The sequence below is a fragment of the Oncorhynchus masou genome, chromosome 14 (assembly GCF_036934945.1).
Source record: "Oncorhynchus masou masou isolate Uvic2021 chromosome 14, UVic_Omas_1.1, whole genome shotgun sequence".
Lineage (NCBI taxonomy): Eukaryota > Metazoa > Chordata > Actinopteri > Salmoniformes > Salmonidae > Oncorhynchus > Oncorhynchus masou.
Window position 1 is genome coordinate 13287053 of NC_088225.1, and position 22599 is coordinate 13309651.

Genomic DNA, 22599 nt, shown 5'->3' on the forward strand with positions numbered 1-22599 from the left:
GCAGAATCTCAGCATAATAAATTGGGGTAGTCAAGCCTGATAAATGTGTCACAAATCATACCTAACATTTTCTTTCTTGACCTATTTTATAATTGTTTCTGTATTGGATGTTTTTTCTGTTCTGTGCTGTTGATCTTGTATTGTAAAAGCAACTTCTTGATATTCAACATAGAGAGCCTCTCCAGGATGACTATGGAGTACAAAACCTGTCCTCTAGCACCTCCTGCTGGCCAAATACATGTTAGTAAAGTGTTATCCAACATTCATTCCCTTGAAAGCATTTTTGTAGGGCAGACATTAAATTAACATGATCAAGCATTTAAGAAGACTCAATTCAAAAGTGGCTGAGTTTGAAATCACATTTAATGTTTGTTCAGGAGCTGATTCACATGAACCTCAACCCTTTGTGTACAGTACAATTCTTCAATATTTTTATTATCATCATCAGATCATGGTCTTAGCTCTCCACACACTCATTCACACACACACCAACCCTCTGCAGCCAGTCATACCAGCTGAGGGGTACACACAGGCAATCTTAAAGGGGACTTAGTTGTAACACCAGCGGAAACTCATCTTACACGGTAACACAGTCACAAACCTGCCAGAGGCTAACCCTATCACGATGTGAACACTCACTGGTGGAGGAAAATCTGAACGTGCAAAAGTGGTCCCCTTTAAAGACTGAAGTATTTAGAGTCCTCTGATCTTAGGACACAACAATCACTCATTTTCTCCTGTCTTCAGTCACTCCCCTTCCCCACCATCCCATTCTCATGAGCACCAATGTTCAGCTTGGAGAAACTAGCTAACAAAGAAAATAAAAAATACTCATCAAGGTTTCACCTCCTGGACTGCAAATACACAAATGCACAGAGCAATAAAAAGACAGAAGGTTGAAACTAAATCACGATAAAAGGAATCAAGATCCATTTGTTTTGTAACTAGCTGTTAATAGAACTGTTAATAGCTCTAATAGCATCGACAGTTTCATAAGTACATGTAGTTATATATACGTATCTATATTCCATAAAAGGTATGGGGGATTGTTCGGGTCAAACAGTCATGTTTTCAACATAGTTCAATGCTGGAACAAACTTGAAAAGTTCATTTCTGTAAGGACTCTTCAGTTATTGCTTTACTTTGCAGGAAATATAAACACTTACCTGAAGCAATGTGAAGACACGCTGGAGCGACAGCGTTGCCCCAGTTTAGAAGCTGTTCCACCAGAGGCCATACGTAACGCGTCTGGATTTAAGGGCACCAATACTTCACAGAGCTCTGACAGATAGCAACCTCTGTGGGCGTCCGTGTACTGGGTGCAATAATGCAGTAGTGTAACAGTTCCGTGAAGCCAAGGCCGCTTATGTATGTCACTGCAACAGTCAGTCAACTCTGTGGTTCACATACTGGGAGTCACTGGATCCAGATGTACACCGATACATGTCCCTCGTCCAATGAGGAGCCTTGGTTGCTCCGTAGCTGTGCAGAGCTCCTCCCTACGAACAGGTCCCATGTAAACAGCTTACAGAGGCGAGACCAGGGAGTAAACACACTCTTTGGCACATCCTTAGGAGAATGGCAGATGCAGTCAAGTCCTGATCAGACTGAAAAATAGACCAGATACCATGATTAGCTAGATTTTAGCTACGGAGAGGTCCTGTGTGTTAGCTACTGTTGACCTCTGTCTAGCATTTAAAAGTCATTGAAAGACATACACATGCACCTCTTGTGCAAAAATACACACACACAAACAAACAAACACACATAGCTTATGCACTTAGATAAAAGTGTCACTGACCTCATTTCAAACATTCCAATGTTCTAATTGAGCCTAAAAACAACCGAGTTCACCACATTCAAATGTATAATAAATAACAACCAAGGTTTTGGGTTTCATTGACAAGGCAAGAAAGAAATGGCAACATTTGTATGTGTGTCCGCATTGAAACTTGAAATAGTGACCTTCAATACTTCTATGGACCCTTTCATCTAAAGAATAAATGAGTTTCATCAAGAGCTTAAATGCAAGTTAGCTAAACAGTGTTGGGGACATCAAACTATGGAATAACATAATGACCAGCCTAATTTAATATGGCACAGTCATCTCAAATAATAAGTGCATTAAAAGGGATAGTTCACCCAAATGCCACATTGGTTTCCTTACCCTGTAAACAGTCTATAGATAAGGTATGACAGCAATCCTGGTTTAGTTTCCCTGGCACTGTTTTCAAATGCGTTTTAGCATTTGTGGCACAAATCCCATGGGACCGATATCAGCAATTATATATAAGTGACTTTGTTGTGCTTTTAGACATTTTCCGAATGATTTGGACATGTTAGAAAAATGCTAATATCATATAGCCAATACTTAAATTGGATTTGTGCCACAAAATTTGGAAAGGGTGCCAATGAAACTAAACCACAGCATGGATTGCTGTGATACCTTGTCCATAGACTGCTTACAGGGTCAGGAAACCAATATGTAATTTGGTTGAACTATCCCTTTAACTACATTCAGAAAACATGAAGTTACTGTGTGACTGCACCTGTCAGCCTAACACTAAGGTGAATGGGACGTCCCTTCAAGGTGCTGCTTCCTCTACAGGGTCCTTCCTTTTCTCTGAAAGGGATCTTTTCCTCATCATCACTGCCCTAATCAATGGGGCATTTAGTTAAGTGCTAGGTGACATTGTCTACGTTAAAATTGTCTTATCAAAATAACGTGTAAATGGGCTTTTTAAGTCTGTACCATAGACTAAGCATGAATACAAAAACGTTATTTAAACTCCTTTTAAAATGTTGTTGAGGGAAGTAAAGCAGGAGCCATGAGTGTGCTCCTCTTAAGTGCTTCAAATATAAATGGGCGGAGCGTATCAGGTCTTTGTAAAGCACTGTTTAGAGCAGGGAGATAGGTCAAAGTTCAATATGGTTTAAGTTAACCTCTCGGTTGACCACTGAGCGGCAGGAAGTGTAACTGTCCACGTTACAAACTGAACATTCAGCTCAAACAAGTCCAAACAAAGAAGAAACAGCAGACCCCGAAGCCCTGGACAGTTGCAATCACCCACTCTGGTCAGGAGAGCTTGGGTTCCCATGGAAATGGGGCTTTGTAACCATCTACAGAGCTTCCTAGGAGAGGCTGGGGGTTGAGAGAGCTCGTTGGGGGAAAGCTTCCCTTTAAACACTTCAACAACAGGTCCCCAGTGTTGAGGCCGACAAGTGGATGGAAAAAAGGCATGGCAAAGATGTGGCAGAAAAAGATGGTTGGAGAAGAAGTGGCAGAAGAATGTGTGGATTGTTATGGACCTGGGGGTTACAAGGACAGGGTGGGGATCAGGATCGGGGTGAGGGTGGACTCTGCTGAGGCTGTTGCCATTGGAGTGGCAGTGACAATCGGAGCAGACTCAGTCATTGGGGGAGGAGAGGGGCTGCAAGGAGGGGGAACAGTAGGAGCTGTGGTGTGGGTGTGGATGGAGGGTGAGGTTGAGGTGGGGGCAGGAGTTGTGGTGAAGCTGGAGGTAGTGGCTGGGACTGAGGTTGAGGTTGGGGTTGGGTTGTGGTCTTGGGTTGGGGGATCCGTGGTAGAGGGAGCAGGCTTGTTGTAGTTGAGGTTGAGGATGTGCTGTTGGAGGTGGCGGATCCAGTCCTCCTGCACAGAGAGAGGACCCTGGAACTCCACCTCACAGAACCTGGAGGAGAGAGGCAGAGAGCACACTGTACTCACACATCATACAGCCACAGGAGGTAGACAGGAACGGTACATGGATCATTTAAAAAAATGTTGCTTTAATAAATCAACAGATTATAATTATCATGAACGTTTTTATGGCCCCTGGGCCGAAAGACAAAAAGCACTCATTCACACAACTTCCAAATCTCAAGTGCCTCCCTATTCCCAAAATAGAGCATAACTTCTGACCAGGGCTATAAAGGAGTGCACTATATTGGGAATATGGCATACTTTGAGATTAACCGATGAGTTCAGTACTACAGTTCCCCAGAGAAACTCACCGGCACCTGAGGGAGTAGATCTTTCCCACCACTTTGACCAGGGGGGTGGAAGGGGGTTTGGGCACCAGGGCAGGAATGGTGCCGGTGCGAGGGGGCTTGGGGGTGCCACTGTCCCTCTCTCCTCCCTCTGAGTGGGAGGGGTGTTTAAGAGGTCGCCGCTCAAATCCTGGACATGAGGAGAGAACACCAGGCTGAGCATGAGATGGACAGGTATGTGTGTATGGCGAATAGTTGTGTGTGTTTGTGTGTCACACTCACCTCTGGGCAGGCGCACGTTGAGCTCGCTGCGGGCCACCTGTGTGTGGGGAGGAAGGGTGTTGGAAAGTCGGGCGGGGCTGGGACTGTGACTGCTGTGGCTGGGTCTGGAGGGGGGAGTGAGACCTGCATCACCCTCTGCTGCCCGGGGTGATGCCAGGGTGAGCTCCCGGCCTACCCGTCTGGCCTGGGCCAGCCCCAGAGCCGCCCACTGGGAGGAGGAGGAATGCTTCTGGGAGGGCATGGGGGGGAGGAGGTCAGAGTCGGACGATGGGGAGAGAGACGAGCTGCTTTTCTGCAACATAAAAGAGAGGGATGAGTGCTTCTCATTAAAATAGCTGTCTCAATGTACTCTAATAGAAGGACATGACAGAGTAATCTTCTAGTCTTTGTGTGTCAACTCATCACAGAGGGAGTAATGGTGACACAAATACACTATGCTAATTCAGGAGGGACGGACAAGTCTATTTTCTAGAACATAATTCATCCGAATATGAAGGAACTATGTCACCCGGTGCTCTGGTTACCATAGCAACTATTAAGTCAATACCTAAACCTGTTGTGTCCCCCACAGAGGAAATATGCTGATATGAAAATCTTTGTGTTGGAGCTACATGATAGCAGATCTGAGTGAGGCATTTAAATCACAAAATGTCTGGTGGTGGCTGAGGCCAATTCCATCTTTTGACCTTTAAAAGCCCATCTCCTGGCAGGTGTTGTTAGTTTGAGAGAGCATTATGGTAAACAATTCACCTGACCTTTAATGATATGGGTTGTCATGTCAATGGTCTAAACAGCCCTAACAGTGTGGCGACAGACCTCATAGTGGTCCGAAACCCACAACTTAAATGGACGAGGTCGGCACTAATAAAAAACGACTTTGCAATATTGCAGCTTGATTGTGCATTGTGTGCACGATGTCACACGGTTCACTCTAAGTCAATAGAAATAATTGCTGCCTTCGCATGGACATTGGAAAAATGGAACTTTCGAGATAAATGTCACTGCAAGTATTGTGAGTAGCATAGTCCTTTTACTATCATCTATCACCATTAGATAAACTACTAAATAAATCAATTCCTCCCTGACCTTCTTGGAGGTGGAGCGGTTGGAGCCCTGCATGTAGCTGCGGTGCATCTCCACCACCCTGTGGGGCCGGCTGCGCATCCAGGCACTCAGCGTCTCGATGGGCGAACCGTTCACACACCACTCTGTCACGCCAAACTGACGCAGGTGGGCCCGCGCGTGGCTAGCCAGCGCCTTGCGGTTCTCAAAGTAGAACCCACACAGCTCACAGCTGGCATCTGGGAAGGGGGTCAGGGGGTGAGAGAAGGCAAAGGAGGGGTGTTGTCAGTCAGAGCTAGGCTTAAGTTAGAGACATTTGATTAATGTTTCATAAAATGAAATGTATATAACAGAACATATGTGTCATTCTCTGCTAAATGCAATGAGTCTGTACTAAAAGACAGTCAGCAAGTTAAAGGATGACTGCAACTTTTCTGAGGATCTTTAGTAAGGTCATGGCTTACCCAGGTGCCCTCCGGCATTCTTGTCTGGAGAGGACTTCCCTTTGATGGAGAGGTCATGTGGCAGGGGCGAAAAGGACTGGGGGTGGGATGGTGACCTCTCAACTGGACGGCCCTCCTCCGACATGGGTCTTTTACCCAGCAGGGACACGGCAAAAAACTTCCCGGCGGGAGGGGTGGAGGAGAGGCCCACCGCCCCCAGGCCGTGCTTATGAAGCCGGGAGCCAGAGTGCAGCAGGTTGAGGGGGGATTTGCGCGAGAACTTGGGCGACTGGTAACCCAGGCCCCCCACCAGGCCTTCCCAGGTGGGGCTGGACCCCTGGCTGGTCTCCTTCTTCAGCCCCGGGGCTGGGGACGAGGTGCCCCCATTCTTGTGCATGAGTTCTCTCAGGGTGTCTATGGGGGAGCCGTTGACTGTCCACTCTGTGATGCCCATCTGGCGCAGGTGGGAACGGGCGTGGCTGGAGAGACCTTTACGGTTCTCAAAGTACTCCCCACAGAACTCACAGCGGATGTCCCGAGTGGGCTCTACTTCATGGGTTGTGACTGTGGGAGGAACAAAGGGAGGGGGAGACAGAGAGATGCAAAAAGAGACAGTAGAGAATAAAAACAAGGCATCACTTCAGTATGGATATTACCTTAATAATTACAAGATGGTCTTTCAACTTGGACTCACCCAAGTTAAGAGGGAGCATATTGTCGGAGCTGCTCCAGCTGCAATTCAGTGGCTCAGAGGAGTATTCCGCTGCTCCCCCCACCGCTCTTGGCATGGTGACTTCCAGCTGCATAGGCTCAGGCTTCAGCTTGACTATCAGGCTAGGGGAGGCCGGTGGAGCTGAGCCCATCTTACGCACTGTGGACTGGTGGCTGGGTGGGTGGGCGAAGGCAAAAGGGAGGCGACTCAGGAGGCTGGGCGAGGCAGGGGAGGACAAGGGGGAGCGAGGGGGTCCGGGAGATGGGGGGGGGGATTTTAGGGGCTTAAGGGGCAGGGCGCATGGTAGACCTCGACGTGTGATCAGCTCTCGCAGGGTGTCTATGGGGGAACCGTTGACTGTCCACTCTGTGATGCCCATCTGGCGCAGGTGGGAACGCGCGTGACTGGAGAGACCTTTACGGTTCTCAAAGTACTCCCCACAGAACTCACAACCAATCTCCTTCACTGGTTCACCTGCAGGAGAGATGGAGAGTAGAGATGAAGATCAACTTAAAATAAGCACCTCACGAAACTGTACAACAAGTCACTGATGCTGTATTGTATTGAATGGAGAATGAGTTTAGTTTCCATCATATGACAGACACTCACTGTGGGGGATGGGCGTGAGTTCCCCGCCACTCAAACGGAAGACCTGTAATTTGGAGGACTTGGGACGTTTGGAGGGCGGGCCAAACATTGAGGAAGCTGAGGAAGAGGTAGCTTTGGACCCAGATCCGCCCCCCATCGTAGTGACCTTGTAGAGGAGAGGTGTGGAGGAGGTGGTGAGGAGGGAGCGTTTGGGGGAGGAGAGGCTGGCTGTGAGGCCCCTGAGCCCTTGGGGCCCCTCAGGCTGCAGGGCGCTGGCTCTGTGCTTGAAGTCATCAGTGTGAATGAGCTGGTTGAGGAGGTCTATGGGGGAACCTTTGGACTCCGAGTACTCCACCCCAAAGTGACGCAGGTGGGCTCGGGCATGGCTGGACAGGCCCTTCCGCGTCTCGAACCAGGCGCCACACAGCTGGCACACTATGTCCTTGTTGGGGTCCACCTCCAATGCTGCATAGACGAGGAAAATGGGGTATGAGGAAATGTTTTACTTCAGACACCTTTACAACTTGTGCATTAATCAGTTGGGGATGAATGACACACTTACTGAGGTTGAGTGGGGCATCAGTCTCCTGTGGAGCCCAGAAGGGTTTGGCAGAGAGGTTAGAGGTGGTGCTCTTCACCCCTCCAGGCTTATGGTCCAGACAGCGTAGGGGGGATGACACAGGCAGCAGAGAAGAGATGGGGGCCTTCCTCACCACAGGAGAAGGGGAGCAGGCCCTGATGAGGGAGGAGGGAGGAGGGGAGGCCACAGGGGAGGGAATGGAGAGAGGGATGGGTTTCTCGTCCATGTCTGTGTCTTGATATCTCTCCTCTTTCCGTGGGGTTGGCAGGACGGGAAGGGGCTTCTTGGCGACGGGGGGGCGGGGGAGGGGAGGGGGGAAGTGCCCATCCAGACCACGCTCCTTGGTGATCTGGTAGAGGAGGTCGATGGGTGCCCCGCTGCTCTCCGACATGCCGATGCCCAGCTGGCGCAGGTGGGAACGGGCGTGACTAGATAGGCCCCGCCTCGTCTCGAAGGGGGCACTGCACACCTCACACTTTAACAGGTTGGACACTACAATAGAGAGGACGACAGTGAGAGGGAAGAGATGCAGCTGACCAGCACACAGCAAAATACACAGAATAGGGAAAAATGTCCCTTTGCACATTTTATTTTAGTCATAGTTCAGCACTGTTGTATGTATTATTACATCATTTATAGCACTTCAATTAACGGACGGTGACAAAAAGAGCAGGAGGCTGTGTAGCTGAGAATTCTCAACTCCATGATACAATGGAGTTGAGTGGCAATGAGTTTGCTGCAATCCGTAGTTTTTGATAGAAACAGCATTTTACATGACCTACACCGTTGTTTGCAAATGAAGAAGGAACAGCCCCATCGTTGAAGGACGATTGTTTTTGTTTTGGCAGGAGATGCATAGAATGCAATTGTCATCAAAAACTATGGATACAACTCCCTCGGACAGCTGTATAACAATCTGGACAAGCACAGGTACAAAGTAAATGTTTAAAAAATTAAAGAATTTTAAGTATCGAGTGGCAGTGCATGTTTGAAGTCGCTAACTTCATACTCCATTGGAAAACAGTGAATGATGCAGCACAATTTGACAAAGGTCACATTATAGCCCTATTAAGACGGGACTAGTATCAGCAGAGACGCTGGTAATTAATTAATACACCAGCATTTTAAATATTCCAGAGGACAATTCGCGCGGTATACGTTTTAACAACTTGCAGCCTTTAATTCTTCATTTGTTTTCATTCAATTGACTCTTATGATGGAAGCCTGGAGGGTTTTATTCTAAACGTGAAGATATGTCAACATCATGTCTAGACAATAAAGGTTACACTGATAACTCATGCTTGGCGGCCAAATGTAAAGGTGTCCCCATAATGTTTAAATTGCGGAAGTGTGATCATAATCATTATTTTAGGGATCGACGGTAGACTGTCCTAATGAAAAGGCCTCCCATCCTGCTGATGTGAGCTGTTGAACAGTGCTCTTGCACTTGAGAATCGTCTATGGATGAGAAAGTGAACTTGCCAATTCCCAAAAAGTTTAGCTCAGTGGGGAATCAGGGATGCTCTGTTTGCAACCTATTGCTTACATCAACAGCCACGGTTGAATTAAATAAGCATAGGCACAATGTTTTTTTATTGCACATTTAATTAAACTGACGCATTTGGCGATGTTCAACTCAAAATATTCACTGTGAAACTTGATCAATTTAAGCCATTCATATAAAATATACGCGTAGCACTTTGCTTAAGCATCAATTCATCAAATCAGTTCTTGTTTCCTTGCTAAAACTGTGCTCAGCGCCTGTCAAGCTCTTGTAATGTCTCGAAAAACACAGGGATGTCATTATGCACAGGACTAGCATTATCAGAAGACCTTGGAGTTTGCCAAAAAACATTAGGTTAATCTGGCTGGAATTTTGACTCTCCTGCCATGTAAAACTGACTGACTCTGATGTACATATCGTGGAGTTGAACATTCTCAGCTAGGGGCTATGGTGACCTCAGCCACATCTGTCTGACACATAACAAGGCCTTCAGATCCCAGGGGAGCTTTATGTCTCATCTCATCTTGCCCCATGTTGTTCAGTCTCACCCTTGATGTCAGCTTCATCACTCGGGGAGGGGCTCCCTGGGCTGGAGGTCAAGCTGTCCAGTGCTGGCATCTGCTCTTCCTCCTCCCCGCCTGAAACACAATACACAACCAAATGAATGATTCATTCATTAAAGAGTCATTAACCTGTGAGGATGTGAATTAAACATGGAGCCTAATGTCACCAGGAAAATTACATAAGTACTCATTTTGGTGACTTGTAACACATGAAAATACACAACATGACGAAAAGTATGTGGACACCTGCTCGTCAAACATCTCATTCCAAAATCATGGGCATTAATATGGAGTCGGTCGCCCCTTTGCTGATATAACAGCCTCCACTCTTCTGGGAAGGCTTTCCACTAGATGTTGGAACATTGCTGCGGGGACTAATTGTTGGGCGATTAGGCCTGGCTCGCAGTCTGCGTTTCAATTCATCCCAAAGGTGCTCAATGGAGTTGAGGTCAGGGCTCTGTGCAGGCCAGTCAAGTTCTTCCACACCGATCTCGACAAACCATTTCTGTATGGACCTCGTTTTGTGAACAGGAGCATTGTCATGCTGAAACAGGAAAGGGCCTTACCCAAACTGTTGCCACAAAGTTGGAAGCACAGAATTGTCTAGAATGTCATTTTATGCTGTAACGTTAAGATTTCCCTTCACTGGAACTAAGGGGTCTAGCCTGAACCATGAAAAACTGCCCCAGACCATTATTCCTCCTCCACCAAACTTTACAATTGGCACTATGCACTGGGGCAGGTAGCGTTATCCTGGCATCCGCCAAGCCCAGATTCGTTCGTCGTACTGCCAGATGGTGAAGCGTGATTCATTACTCCAGAGAACGCGTTTCCACTCCTCCAGAGTCCAATGGAGGCGAGCTTTACAAAACTCCAGCCAACGATTGGCATTTTGCATGGTGATCTTAGGCTTGTGTGCGGCTACTCGGCCATGGAAACCCATTTCATGAAACTCCCAGAGAACAGTTCTTGTGCTGACATTGCTTCCAGAGGCAGTTTGGAACTTAGTAGTGAGTGTTGCAACCAAGGACAGACATTTTCTACGTGCTACGCGCTTCAGCATTTGGTGTCCCCATTCTGTGAGCTTGTGTGGCCGACCACTTTGTGGCTGAGCCGTTGTTGCTCCTAGACGTTTCCACTTCACAATAACAGCACTTACAGTTGACCGGGGCAGCTCCAGCAGGGCAGAAATTTGACGAACTGACATGTTGGAAAGGTGGCATCCTACGACGGTGCCAAGTCACTGCGCTCTTCAGTAAGGCCATTCTAATGCCAATGTTTGTAGGGGGATTGCATGGGTGTGGGCTCGGTTTTATACACCTGTCTGACATGGGTGTGGCTGTAATAACCGAATCCACTAACTTGAAGGGGTGTCCACATACTTTGTATATATAGTGTATGCATAGGCAAATTAAATAGTTTTAAAATAATACAATGTGTTATGTTTCTTTATGAATAACAAAAAATACATAAAACCTTTACAATGGAGCAGCTAATAATGATAATAATACGATATTCATTAAAATAACTGCAATTTGCAGCGCTCATCAATTATTGGGCTTCAGACATAGTCTGTCAAATAAATCACTTCTTCAAGTGTGTAGACCTGTGATAATGGCAAAACACTCTTCGTGTTCCTGTTGTTGTACATTTCGTAACAGACACATGCCTTTCATTGCGATTGTGTATTTCTGGGACAAAACTACCATTTTCTGCGACAAAACGGTAAATCATAAGCGACGTGAGTAGACAATGCTTTTTGTCCGGTGGGCGGCTCTGCGCTTGTCAGTTGATCTCGTCTCATTGTGCTCGCAGAGCAAATGACACCTTTGATTTTTTTTGCTTTATTTGCAGCATCAAAAATGTGATCACTGCAGCAAAATGATACCCTGATTTGATAAAACTATTCAAAGTAACAAAGTTACAAAATCCGGACTTCAGTTTTCATTATATAGCAGTAATAGGCCTACAGTAACATCAAGTAACCTGACACTTAACAAAGTGACACTTAAATGTATTTTTAAGATCTAAATAAGTTTTGATACGATTACAGATTTGTAGTCCGTTATTCCTGTATTATAAGCATGAAGCAATGCATTCATAAAGAATGACACCAAGAGCGACCACATTCAAGAAATCAAAGGAAAGTAAAATGGCGAGGATTTGGGAACTGTAGGTAATTTTAGAAATCCTGCAGTATTGGAAATAGTGAACGTCATCCGAGACGCACAAAATATATCACACAGAAAATGACAGTCCCCATCAAATGTTGCAAAACACATTCCTGCGCGCGTAGCTACAGTGATACAAGCAACTCGAACAATGACAAGAATGACACATTTGTAGCCAATGCCTTGACTTTGTGTATCTCACATTTAGCGCGCGACAGTAATTTTAAATGGTCTAATATTATTTGATTTTTTTTACGGATAATGTGTCTTGAGACAATTTTGACGTACAGCAAACAATACGGGCTACGACGCGACGTGCAACAATGAAGCTGATTAATGTTTAAAGGGCACCGGCGTTACGGTGCGTGGTACTCACCGGTCAGTAGCTGCGGTGCATCGGACTCCCAGCAGCGAAAGCCAGACAGTTTTTCCGCTATTGTTTGTGTCTGCAGGGAGGTGGAAGCAGCCATTTTGCCCCCATGCACATGCACCGCTAAACTAAGGCGTGACCAATCGAGCAGAGGCTGGGACAAACGCGCTGAGCACCACATCTCCCTCTAATATGCTCAATTTACAGTAACACTTTGTCCCAAATACTGCAGTTCATCATAGACAAGAAATCTGCTACATCACACAAGTCTCACAACTAGGGACTGTTATTACAACACCAACAGGCAAAGTCCCACATCAGGAGAGTAGTTCCATAATACAAAATAGTTGCAAAACTATTGCACAGAATCGTTTTCATCATTCAATATTCCTTGTGCATTGCATTGCCACTGTCGTTACCATGGAGTTACCATATTCAGCACAGAGACATTTCTTTGGAAGTCTTATTCACGCTGATCAACCATCATGTAATCTACCAACAACCTATAACACAGTCAGACCACAGTGTGTTGTATTCATACACCACCACGGCAGCTCAAAAAGGCATCCTACAGTACACACACCAAGTACACACACACCTTCAGGCTCACCAACGCTGTGGTCTTTCTCCCAAGGCTGAGAAGGCGACGATGGCAGTAGGTTGGAGACTGTTGCACCTGTTGCCTCTTCACTCCCCTCCCCTCCCCCTGGTTCTTCCTCCTCCGTCTCCAGGTCTTCGTCCTCCTCCTCGTCTGAGGCTGGGCTGCGTGGAGGGGCTGTGGGGAGGACCAGGTCTGGGCGGCTGGAGAAGAGCTGCCGGAGGATATGGATGGGCGAGACAGTCACCTCCCAGTTAGTAATCCCAAAGTCCCGTAGGTGCGCCCTGGCGTGGCTGGACAGGCCAGCCCGGGTGTCAAAGCCAGCACTGCAGAACTCACAGCGCATCACACTGAACGTATCCGGGTCAAAGTTGGCAACTGGAGAGAGAGAAGGGCACATAAAACGTCAGCAGTTTACAGACTGACTTGGAAGTTGTACACATCCTCTACCCTGACTGATACTTGTTCCTTTGTTACTTTGTTACATTATAGTTTCTCACAAATATACTGCATCATACACCAGACAAGGTCCTAACAATGTAATAACAAAGATTCCAGATACCCTTTTTCTTCTTCTTCTGGTAGGAGAACTTCTTCTCAATGGCATTGACCTCCTCGGGGGATATGAAGTGGCGCACGTTGTAGCTGACGCCCACTCGGTTGAGGTGGCCCCTCACATGATTGGCCAGCCCGATGCCATTGTGGAAGCGATCAGGGCAGTAGGGGCATTTCCTCTCCACGCTCTTCAGGGTCCCTGTTTCCTCATCAATCTCCTCATAATCCTCATCTGATATGCCCTCCTCTAAGAAACGCCGGATATTCTCCTCTTCCTCTTCTTCATCATGATCATCGTTGTCATCATCATCGTCATTTCCAGCAGCAAAAACCTTGTTTCTCTTCTTTTCAAAAGCAACCTTTGTCTCCCCGTCCTCTTCCTCTTCCTTCACGGGCTTCCCTTCTGTAGAGCTTGAGGCTGTGAGGCTCTGTTGTTTTAGAGAGGAGTCATCTAGCACAGGAAGGAAAGGGATATAGTATGAGGCTGAGCTGAGACAGACATTTATTACACAGTATTATAATAGAGAAGTGTTCAATCCCAGTGCTGGAGAGCCAATGTGCCGCTGGGTTTTTGCTGTGTCAGTAACTGGCTCAAACAATCTTCAACAGCAGATGAGATAACTTTATATCACGTCAATTTACTATGTGCTATAGTGGCACATCAAGAATAGGCATCATATACAGAGACCCTTCAGGACAGCGATGGAACAAACACTACAGAGGCCATTCAAACAGACGCAACATGAAGAACACAGTGATAAGATGCAATGGGGTGAAATTAGAAACAGACATCTACTCACCTAGCAACTGAGCCTTTATATTGATTTGGGGAGAGCGCAAGGAAGATAAGGCTGACTAAATTGTATTTGGTGAGGGGAGCCATGCATCACTGCATGCCAGGTGGCTACTTCACAACTCAGCCTGTCACTCACCCATTGCCTTGCCTCCCTCCCAACGAACAAGGTAAGAGAGGAGAGTTTGGGGGTCAAAGCGGTTGGGCTCATTGAGGACAGGGGACAGCGTGTGTCTTAGCAGGGCCTGCTGGCCCTCAGTCAGCCCCAGGCACTCTGCTGCCCCCCGCAGGCTAGCTAAGAAAATGAGTTTCAGCTGCATGGCCGGGGCAGGCACCTCCACAGGGCATGGAGGGGAAGCAACGGGCAACCCAGGTTCTGTTATGGGCCAGGCAGGGACTGCTGAGCATTTTCAGTTACAGCCAACCCAGTGACTGATCTGCAGGCTTGTGATGTTATGATATTATTTGATAGCACTGTCCAACAGTACACATGAATGAAGCACAAGTTATGCATTCTAGGTGAATATAATTTCAATATTGAAGGACAAATATCACAGGTTACCCAACTATGCAGGTCCAAGTTGAAAATAAAGACAGAAAATATTGAATTGGAATTCGGAGTAGCCTCAGGAGTCCAAAATATTCTGGACAGTAGAATATTTTTGCTTATGGATATGCATATAGTGTGGCCATTCTCTAGTGCAGTGGTTCCCAACTCCAGTCCACAAGTACCCCCAACAGTACACATGTTTATTGGAGCTCCAGACAAGCACACCTGATCCAACTTGTCAACTAATTATCAGGCCCTTATAAGGTGTTTTTTGTCCGGGGCTACAACAAAAAAGTGTGCTGTTGGGGGTACATGAGGACTGGAGTTGGGAACCACTGCTCTAGTGTATCAGATCATTAATGATGAAAGGTTTGTCTCAGAATTAGCATGAGAGCAGTTTAATAGGTGAGACTCTAAAGAAAGTCTAAGGTATTGGCTTCTTTCAACTGTATTCGAGAAGGCTTGAGGGGATAGGTTCTGCAGCTTAGTCTCACCTCGGAGGGATCGAGCCCTGGTGAGCGGTTTGGATCCAACAAGTGATTCAGTCTCTTTTTGGTTCATATCGGTTGCCAGGTCAGGGCTCTGGCGCTGTCTTTGTGCATCATCGGTCTCAGGTGGACCGCTGTCCAGTCTGGGATTTGGCCGGAGGAGTTCTGTCCCCGCCTTCCCTCTCCTATTTGCCCTCTTGTTCCCGATGGTCTTAAAGGCTAACTCTCTACGCTGGGGAGCTGTAGCAGTGTTTGATAGTTGGGGCTGTGTGTCACTGTCCTCCATAGCAGAGATCCAACGAGAGGAAGACTTACTGGCCTTTGATTGGCTTTGGCCCTCTGGTGGAGAGACAGGCTTAGAAAGCTTATCAGAACATGGTGGAGAGGAGGCATCAATTCTGGACCCTGGATGGTTAATCTCTTCAGGCCCTTCCCCACAGATGGAGGTCTGCGCAGGGTGAGCCACCTGTTGGTGCTCCTTTAGAACAGTTTGACTGGAGGCCTGGAAGGCACACTGATCACAAGTGAGAGAGATGGAGGTCAGGCCAGAGGCAGATCCAGGTGACACAGGCGGCTCCATAGGAGTGAGCTTTGGCTGAAAGCGTGGAGAGGCTCGCTGCAGACCAGTAGGTTTTCTGTTGTGGGTCTTGGCATGGTTGGCCAATGCCTGTGAGGTGCGTGTACTGAAGTCACACTTGAGGCAGAGATAGCGACGATTGGCTGGGCCTTTGACCTTTGCTTTGACTGGGGTTTTGGCTCGAGCTTTGACTGGGGCCCGGACTGGAACTGGGACTGGATCTGGCTCTGTGAATGGAGCTGGATCTGGCTCTGTGAATGGAGCTGGGACTGGCTCTGTGAATGGGACTAGAGCTGGAGTCATGACTGGAGCTACAAATGGTTCTAGGACTGGGCTTGCAGGTTTGGTCACCTTGCTCGGCTCACCCTGCGTAGTCTCTCCTTTCCCACTGTCACTCAGCTTCCCAATCTCCTCCAGGATCTTCTGACGAGACTCCTGGTGTCGTCTGTTGTGGTCCGCCAGAGCCAGCCTGTTTGACAGGTTCCATCCACACTCCACGCACCGAAATCGTGCGCCCTTCACTCCGCGCTCCCTCCTGCCAGCCCCCGGCCTGCTCTGACTGTGCTCTTGCATGTGATCCTGCAGGTAGACCTGCTTCTTGAAGTAAATGCTACATTCCACACATGTGAAAATCTCTTCACCAAGCCCTCCCTCTCCTCCTCCTTCTTCACCACCCTTTTCCTCTTCTACCTTCTCCAGATCCTCTGTTGCCTTTTCCAAGTCCTCCTTAAAGTCATAGGCCCCTCCACTCACCTTCACTAGCCCCAAGCTCTTTGCTCTTGAGGAAGCACCCCTTGCCTTCATCCCAGCTCCTGTTGATGTGCGTTCCCAGGAGCCCTGGCCAGAGAAGGGCCTGAGCAGGGCCCTTTTCTTCTTCCGACGCTGGATGAAGGTGCAGTGTGCCCAGGGTGCTGGTGGGGGGCTCTCTGTGTCTGAGTCCCCAGGAAAGGTGTACACATCCCGCTCAGGTTCCTTGTCCTTCCCTGTCAGGTCCTCTTCCTCTCTTTCCTCTTCAATTTTGCGCCCCTCCTTTGATGTCACTTTGGACTGAAACAGTTCAGCTTTCTCCGATATATTCCAGACTCTGTCATCTACCACTGTGGATGGTTAAGAGACAAAAGGAAATTAGAAAAGGAGTTATTTTGAAAATAAACTATTTTATCTGTTTAATCTAGTGTTTAACCTTGCTCCCTATCATGCTTACATTCTTTTGAACTATGTTGGCCCTTTTTTGGCTTCTCTCTGTGTGTGTTAGGCTTGTCTTGGTCCCGCTCCTCCACATGGCTGAGTAGGTTTGTCTCAGTGGGTACGTGCTGCAATTGTTCAGGTGCTTGGTGATCCTCACTGTCAGGTCTGGACAATATTATACAGAAAGAGACAGTTGTATGAGTGGGTCAGAAAGAGCAATGAGTCCCTATCTGTCTATCTGACCATGTGTCCGCCTAACCTGTTAGTGTGTCCGATTGTCACTTTATTTGACCTCTCTGGTTTACTGTCTGTCTGCCTTGTAGTGTCGTGTCCTATCACTCATACAGTGGAAGTCGGAAGATTAAATACACTTAGGTTGGAGTCATTAAAACTTGTTTTTCAACCACTCCACAAATTTCTTGTTAACAAACTATAGTTTTGGAAAGTCGGTTAGGACATCTATTTTGTGCATGACACAAGTAATTTTGCCAGCAATTGTTTACAGATTATTTCACTTATAATTCACTGTACCACAATTCCAGTGGGTCAGAAGTTTACATACACTAAGTTGACTGTGCCTTTAAACAGCTTGGAAAATTCCCAAAAATTATGTCATGGCTTTAGAAGCTTCTGATAGGCTAATTGACATAATTTGGGTCAATTGGGGGTGTACCTGTGGATGTATTTCAAGGCCTACCTTCAAACTCAGTGCCTCTGCTTGACATCATGGGAAAATCAAAAGAAATCAGCCAAGACCTCAGAAAAAAATCTCCTAGAGATGAACGTACTTTGGTGCGAAAAGTGCAAATTAATCCCAGAACAACAGCAAAGGACCTTGTGAAGATGCTGGAGGAAACAGGTACAAAAGTATCTATATCCACAGTAAAACGAGTCCTATATCGACATACCCTGAAAGGCCGCTCAGCAAGGAAGAAGCCACTGCTCCAAAACCGCCATAAAAAAGCCAGACTACGATTTGCAACTGCACATGGGGACAAAGATCATACTTTTTGGAGAAATGTCCTCTGTTCTAATGAAACAAAAATAGAACTGTTTGGTAGAGGTCGACTGATTATGATTTTTCAGCGACGATACCGATTATTGGAGGACCAAAAAAGCCGATACCGATTAATCGGCCGATTTTTAAAAGATTTTTCTTTGTAATAATGACAATTACAACAATACTGAATGAACACTTATTTTAGCTTAATATAATACATCAATAAAATCAATTTAGCCTCAAATAAATAATGAAGCATGTTAAATTTGGTTTAAATAATGCAAAAACAAAGTGTTGGAGAAGAAAGTAAAGTGCCATGTAAGAAAGCTAACGTTTAAGTTCCTTGCTCAGAACATGAGAACATATGAAATCTGGTGGTTCCTTTTAACATGAGTCTTCAATATTCCCAGGTAAGAAGTTTTAGGTTGTAGTTATTATAGGAATTATAGGACTATTTCTCTCTATACCATTTGTATTTCATATACCTTTGAGTATTGGATGTTCTTATAGGCACTTTAGTATTACCAGTGTAACAGTATAGCTTCCGTCCCTCTCCTCGCCCCTATCTGGGCTCGAACCAGGAACACACCGACAAAAGCCACCCTCGAAGCAGCATTACCCATGCAGAGCAAGGGAAACAACCACAGGCTCAGAGCGAGTGACGTTTGAAACGCTATTAGCGCGCACTAACCAGCTAGCCATTTCACTTCGGTTACACTAGCCTCATCTCGAGAGTTGATAGGCTTGAAGTCATAAACAGCGCAATGCTTGACGCACAATGAAGAGCTGCTGGCAAAACGCACGAAAGTGCTGTTTGAATGAATGTTTATGCGCCTACTTCTTCCTACCACCGCTCAGTCAGATAGTTAGATACTTGTATGCTTGTATGCTCAGTCAGATTATATGCAACGCAGGACACGCTAGATAATATCTAGTAATATCATCAACCATGTGTAGTTAAATAGTGATCAAGATTGATTGATTGTTTTTATAAGATAACAGGCAGTCTCCTTGTGGAGTGCACAAGTTAACTGTAAGGTTGCAAGATTGGATCCCCCGAGCTGACATGGTGAAAATCTGTCATTCTGCCCCTGAACGAGGCAGTTAACCCACCGTTCCTAGGTCGTCATTGAAAATAAGAATTTGTTCTTAACTGACTAACTAATCGTCAAAATCGGTGTCCAAAAATACCGATTTCCGATTGTTATGAAAACTTGAAATCGGCCCTAATTAATCGGCCATTCCGATTAATCGGTCGACCTCTACTGTTTGGGCATATTGACCATCGTAATGTTTGGAGGAAAAAGGGGGAGGCTTGCAAGCCGAAGAACATCATCCCAACCGTGGCAGCATCATGTTGTGGGGGTGCTTTGCTGCAGGAAGGACTGGTGCACTTCACAAAATAAATGTAATCATGAGGAAATAAAATGATGTGGATATATATTGAAGACATTAGTCAGGAAGTTAAAGCTTGGTCACAAATGGGTCTTCCAAATGGACAATGACCCCAAGCATACTTCTAAAGTTGTGGCAGAATGGCTTAAGGACAACAAAGTCAAGGTATTGGAGTGGCCATCACAAAGCCCTGACCTCAATCCTATAGAAAATTTGTGGGCAGAACTGTGCAAGCAAGGAGGCCTAAAAACCTGACTCAGTTACACCAGCTCTGTCAGGAGGAATGGTCCAAAATTCCCCCAACTTATTGTGCGAAACCCAAAACGTTTGACCCAAGTTAGACAATTTAAAGGCAATGCTACCAAATACTAATTGAGTGTATGTACACTTCTGACCCACTGGGAATGTGATGAAAGACATAAAAGCTGAAATAAATCCTTCTTTCTACTATTATTCTGACATTCCAATTCTTAAAATAAAGTGGTGATCCTAACTGACCTAAGACAGGGAAGTTTTACTAGGATTGAATATCAGGAATTGTGAAAATCTGAGTTTAAATGTATTTGGCTAAGGTGTATGTAAACTTCCGACTTCAACTGTAACTATCTTCCTGCTGGCTGCCCTTCTATTCCTCCATCTCACCTGAGTCCAGAGGAGGGGGATCCTGGGCTGTGAGCGGCCAGACCATGAGGGTTAGAAAAGTGCTGTAGCTCCTCCTCTGACAGACAGCGCAAACCACAAAACAGACAACAACAGGAACGTCACTTCACATGTCGGCCACCCACAGGTAAATTCACAGGCAAAGATTGACAGTAGTCATTCCTAGTAAGAGACACAGTTCTGACTACAAGCAGATGGAGGAACATTGAAACATTCCCGGAAGTGTCAACAAATATAGCTGTGGGTGACAGCAACAAGTTTAACTGATAGCATCACATTTAGGAAAGCCCATAAACTACACCACTGACATAGACGGGACACACTTAAAAATGCAATAGAATGATTCATATTGTGTTCATACAAAGCTCAGTAATAAACCAGTGTGGTAACTACCGTCTAGTGTCTCTTTCTCAGAGTCAGAGTCCCAGGTCAGGGAGGAGGGAAAGGCTGAGGGCCTGATGCTCCTCTGTGCACTCCTCCCTGATTCCACCTGGGATAAGGGGCCTCCGGTCCTCTCAAAGTCCCCATTGTCACCACTGGACCATGGGCTCCCACTGAAGGTGAGCTCGTCTGAAACCTGTTGATGACATTGACGCAATCTCACAGCAAGAGGCAGCATACTGAATGCAACTGACATTGATTCTGAAGTCTGTGATTTTCACTTTTGTAAAAGCCTATGTTTCAGCAAATGCAGAATGTGGTGGTCGACCATGAAAGGATTGTCTTTACCTGTAAGGTGTGATTTAGGAGGTTGTGTGTTGCAGTGTCCTGTGCTGAGAATGAGGGTGGTGGCCCATAGCTGCTCACTGAGGTGAAGGAATCCCTGGGAGAAAGAGAGTCCCCCTCTAGCTCCATGGTCCCCAGAGCACAGTATGGCGTCCCACTACTGACCACTACAGTCTACATTGTGTGGTGTTCTCTTCCACTGTTTTCATATACACAAACAACACACACGCACACACACACACACACACACACACACACACACACACACACACACACACACACACACACACACACACAGGGTACACTTCCATAATACTGTCATAACAGAGAGATAAGCAGCACTCCATAAAAGGTGTTCTGATGCACACAAAACAACCAATTTAAAGTAATTGGAAAATCATGTCACTAATTTGGGGGCCTGGGTTGGCCACTTGATTTTCTGCTTCAAATGCTGCATTGTCAGTGAGCCACAATATCACACCAAGACCTTGATGAATTCGACAAATCGTAAACGCAAGAGATGGTAACAAGCATCGCGCAGTGGCGTCACAGGTTCAGCCCACTGCAATTTTGGGAATGTCTGACCCATTTTCACAATGTCTGGTGATATTGTGAGAATATAACATATTTCCCAAATGGCCACGTACAAAAGTATACTTTTATTCAGGCCCTGTCTCGCGTGTTAGCTAAAAATAAACGAAAATGCAAGTAGCTAACACATCAAGGTGGGAAAAAAATGCTATCTACCTGCAAGGGCATTGTGGATGGATGTAGCAAGCATTATATAAATATGTGAAAAAATGTTTATAATGTAATAACGCCCGTTATTATGTACTCACGGAAAACGGCCTGGCTTGAGGTCTGAGGAAAGGAGTTGTTTACGCACCGTTCTCCATGCTTCATATGGAACAAAGCTACGGATATCCTCAGTCCATGGATGCATGTAAAGTGTGTTGCTATAATTTTGTCACATCGGTGCTACATTTTTTCCATGAACCCGCTTGCAGACCACACGCTCGACTCCATGTTATTTGCCTGCAGGCACGCTAAGGCTACGTGAGTGACGTCGATTCAGAACTGCGTTCATGCTATCCCTCTCAAATCCATGTTTCAATTTAAATGCGCCACTACACTGACAATACGGTATAATGCTGATAGCTTGACCACGGATAGCTTGATCGCAGTGTTGGACAGCGGAAACTTCTGCGGTCAAATTCAAGTTGATTGCATTGCACTGGAAAAGTGCAATGGTAAAATGTGTGTTTGATGTTATGCACTAGTATTTTTTGGTATTTATGATTCAACATGATAAACAGAACAATATCAAAAATAGTGTACTAAAATGTGTAAATCTTTGTTTCTGTCTTTTACATTTATTGTTTACATTTTACAGTAGCTGACACTAGTGAGCTGCCTGTGACCAACAATCAGATTATGTACTAAACCTATGACAATGTAGACTTATGAAGACCTAGATTTCAGCCCATGAACTGAACTATAGAATTTCTCATATCACAAACTGCATCAATTGTGTATTATGCACAAAGGGGCAGGGTTAGAGCGTTGGGCCAGTAAGAGGTTGCTGGTTAAAATACCAGCACAAATAAGGTGAAATAATCTGTTGCTGTGCCCTTGAGCAAGGCACTTAATCCTAACTGCTCCAGGTGCGCTGTACAATGGCGCCCCTGGCCGTGACCCCACTCCCTGCGGGTGTCTCACCAAGATGACCAGGTGTGCGTAATGAAAAATAATAAAAGCTGTCAATTGACTGATTGGTGCCGACGCAAAACTGACAACATAATTT

The 22599-nt window shown here is 46.1% G+C and overlaps 1 protein-coding gene across 3 annotated transcripts; it reads right to left on the bottom strand.

The window, feature by feature from the left end:
• Positions 1 to 345: 345 nt before the first annotated feature.
• LOC135554285 (protein Wiz-like) lies at positions 346 to 21879 on the bottom strand. Of its 3 annotated transcripts, XR_010457670.1 has the most exons (18): positions 21635 to 21879; positions 20799 to 20994; positions 20463 to 20646; positions 20052 to 20127; positions 17031 to 17179; positions 15256 to 16923; positions 13426 to 13869; positions 12864 to 13241; positions 9710 to 9799; positions 7640 to 8149; positions 7099 to 7542; positions 6472 to 6963; positions 5799 to 6341; positions 5359 to 5573; positions 4273 to 4564; positions 4015 to 4180; positions 2550 to 3692; positions 346 to 1607 (listed from the first exon to the last, which is right to left on the bottom strand). XR_010457670.1 is itself a non-coding variant. In XM_064986490.1 (17 exons), the coding sequence occupies exons 2-17, from the start codon at positions 20922 to 20924 to the stop codon at positions 3317 to 3319; spliced, it is 6141 nt and encodes a 2046-aa protein (XP_064842562.1). In that variant the 5' UTR covers positions 20925 to 20994; positions 21635 to 21879; the 3' UTR covers positions 346 to 3316. The 3 variants fall into 3 exon arrangements, 2 of the variants coding, with proteins under 2 accessions (XP_064842562.1, XP_064842561.1); XM_064986490.1 differs by having other exon boundaries at positions 346 to 3692; positions 12876 to 13241; XM_064986489.1 differs by having other exon boundaries at positions 346 to 3692.
• Between the last annotated feature and the right edge of the window lie 720 nt (positions 21880 to 22599).